The following is a 3,365-nucleotide window of genomic DNA, read 5'->3' on the forward strand; positions in this document are numbered from 1 at the left end:
TTTTACTGTTGATTGCATTTATTTAGTACTTAGTACTAACTCAAATTTTTTCAAAGACACTTTACAAAAGTTTCTAACTTAATGTTTCTCGATTATCAAACAAATCGTCGATAAAATAAATTATATTCCTGATGTCACGGTGAAACACGTGTTAAATTGTATTCTTTATGGTAACTCCTGCAGAAACCATTTTTATTATTATTGCCATTGAGATTGTTTTATCTGTGTATTATACCTATTAATGTGATATTCATTTTGGAAATCAGCATTTCCTGGCATGCACATGCTCATCTTCCTGCATGATCTTAATCCTCATTTAGCAGCCGTGCTCCGTATGTAAGTGAAAATATCAGGTGCCTCACAAAGAGATCAACTCCATCAAATAAAATCCTAAATAAGAGCATGACGGTAAACTCACAGAAGCTACATTAACTTTGGTATTCAGTGCGCGCGAAGTGTGAAATGAAAGATTTGGATCCAGTCAGATGTTTATAACATGTTTCTTCTCTTTTTCTCTCTCCCGCAGCCAACATGATGTCAGGTGTCGGATCAGGTTCGGGCATCCAGGTGATCGACTCTCCTCTGCTGACTCAGCAGATCGAAGCTCAGAGACTTTGCATCAAACACCTGAAGAACGACAACAACAGACTGAAGGTACGAACATCGCTGCACCAACTCAGCAGAGACGTATCTTTGTATTTATTTTATATGGAAAATACAGTAGGTCTCAAACATACAAAAGAGCAAAAAAACTGCACTGACAAACATTCAATAGATATTCGAACGTAGACAATTGGTTAAGTTTTTAATATTCTTAATGCTGAATCTTTTTTTTTTAAAGTTTTAGATTAATCCTTTATTAATCCGTTTTCTGATTGTCAAAGCTAAGACAAGTTGATAGATAATGACACCTTGATCTTTACACAGTCTGTGTAACTGGTCATGTAAATATTTTATTAAATTTTGCAGATTTTGAGGAGCACACATGATAAGTTCGCTCATTACAAAAACTTGTAATGTGATAACAAATGTGATAACAGCCCACGAACGTAACACAAATCTGCTGCTTTTAATCTAATACATTTCCCACAATTGAATAGCAGTTTCCTACTACAAGAGTAATACGTAACATTATAATAATACAATAATATTACATTTATTGTATATTATTTTTTATGAAGGTGAAAATCTTAGTTAGTTTCCCACAAATTAAATATGAAAATGAAAAATAAATATATAGATTTTTGTGGTCATTGTTTGTTTTTTTACTCATGCACCTGCAGATGTGTTGGTGTCAGCTGGTTAGAAAATATCACAGATTTGGGCAGAGCGAGTCAAAACGTGTCAAAGCAGCACTTTACGTGCAGTACAGACTGTATGCAGCAGCTTTATCATTCCTTGTCAGTTTAAAGAATTCCCACATCGCTATGAAATTTGCAGGAAATTTGCTATTATCTTTGTGGGATTATGATATTAAAGGCTGCAGATTTGTATTTTTGTTTGTAGATTATTACGTTTGCGGGTGTTACAAACCTCGGCATGTTAATCCTGATGATTCATATCCTTGAGTCTTAAATTTACATGAAATCTAATGTAGGATCTGGGTTAATATCTCCACTATTGTGCTGTAAATATGGTAACCTGCATGTGTCGAGAATATTTTTAACCTCAGGAATTCAGTCTGATTGACGTATGTCGGACGAGCTGACTGTAACTGCAGGCTTTGGCTTTTAATTGTCCACCAAACATGACTTTTGTTTGAAATTTACCATAGAAATGTCAATCGCTGATGATGCTGTTTCACCTGAATTCATCGTGTGTCCATCGTTTCCCTCGCAGGCTGAGAAGATGCGCGCCCAGCTGGCCTCTCTGCCTCCTCTTCGTGTGACCAAACTTCCCTCCAGAGATGGAGGCCGTCCCGAAGTGCTCTCCAGCGCCCTCTACCGCAAGACTGACCAGCTCCTGGAGACTCTGCTGCAAATGAGTGCCAACGTCAAAGTAGTGGACATCACTGGGAAATCTCCAGGTGCGTGATAGTGGTCTGAGGCAGATTTATTAAGAAAAAAGACACAGAAAACGTCATAGTATAGTATATCGTCGAAAATGACCCAAAATTACCCAAAAACGTCATAGTATAGTATGCCGTCAAGAATAACCTAAAAATGAATACGCTGGAGAGCAGACAAATATAGAACAGGTTCAAACCATATTTATTAACAAAAAACAACAGTAAATTACCGAACTTTTCTGTAATGACCAAAACAAACGGTAGCAGTGTTCTTGAGGAAAAAATAACAGCACAATAACTCCCACGAACTCGTGGTCACACACTCCAGACTGTAGGTTGAATAAAGACGTCAGTTAATGTCATCAAAATGAAAAAAACAACAAACCTATAACAATTAGGATTAGAACAACCATTTTTAAAGACGTACTATACTGTGACGTTTCCTGTCGTTTTTTCTACATTAATATGCTGAACATCTCTTGAAATGCTATTTTATGCGGTTTTCAGCTGTTTTCTGCTGTTTTTGGGACATGTCATTTTTTGACATTTTTCACGATTCTATAAAGCCTTGCATTTTTCGACATGCCACATTATAGTGATTTTTGCAGTTTTTGCAATATTCCATGCCATGGTGTGTCTCTGCACGCTATTTACCGGGTTTTCATAAATTTTTGGGACATGTCATTTTTTGATTTTTCACCATACTATAACCTTGATCTTTGGTTCATTTTTTTTGGACATGCCATAATGTGGTGTTTTTGGCCGTTTTGCAACATTCTCTGAGATTACATGTCTCGGCACGCTATTTTACGCGTTTTTCAGCTGTTTTCAGTTGTTTTTGGGGCATGTCATTTTTTGACTTCTTCCTTGATGAGTCATTTTTTCCACATGCCATTTTTGGTGTTTTTGGCCATGTTTGCAACATTGCATGTTTCAGCATGCATGTAGTATTCAGTTGTTTTTGGATACTATAGCCTTTTGGGGTCATTTTTACTGCTTGCCATATAACTGTGTTTTTGACCGTTTTTGCAACACTCTATGCTATGGCGTATCTCAGAACGCTATTTTATGCAGTTTTTGGCTTTTTTTGGGACAATTCATTTTTTGACATTCTCACCATACTATAGCCTTGCTTTTTTGGTCATTTTTCTGACGTTCCAAATTAGGGTGTTTTTGGACGTTTTTGCAACATTGTTTGCTATGGTGTAGCTCAACACGCTATTTTAGGTTGATTTAGGCAGTTTTCAGCTGTTTTTGGGAATGGTAATTTTTGCCATTTTTGCCATACTATAGCCTTGCTTTTTTGATCCTTTTTCCCATGTTCCAAATTTGGATGTTTTTGGACGTTTTTGCAGCA

General features: G+C 36.6%; 1 protein-coding gene across 1 annotated transcript; it reads left to right on the top strand.

The window, feature by feature from the left end:
- Positions 1 to 494: 494 nt before the first annotated feature.
- Positions 495 to 2,026, top strand: LOC121966049 (dynactin subunit 1-like; the record flags this gene model as incomplete). Its single annotated transcript, XM_042516151.1, has 2 exons — positions 495 to 654; positions 1,840 to 2,026. Coding segments are annotated over exons 1-2 (310 nt in total), but the record flags the coding sequence as incomplete, so codon positions are not given.
- Positions 2,027 to 3,365: the final 1,339 nt, after the last annotated feature.

This window comes from Plectropomus leopardus, unplaced genomic scaffold (genome assembly GCF_008729295.1).
Source record: "Plectropomus leopardus isolate mb unplaced genomic scaffold, YSFRI_Pleo_2.0 unplaced_scaffold22910, whole genome shotgun sequence".
NCBI lineage: Eukaryota > Metazoa > Chordata > Actinopteri > Perciformes > Serranidae > Plectropomus > Plectropomus leopardus.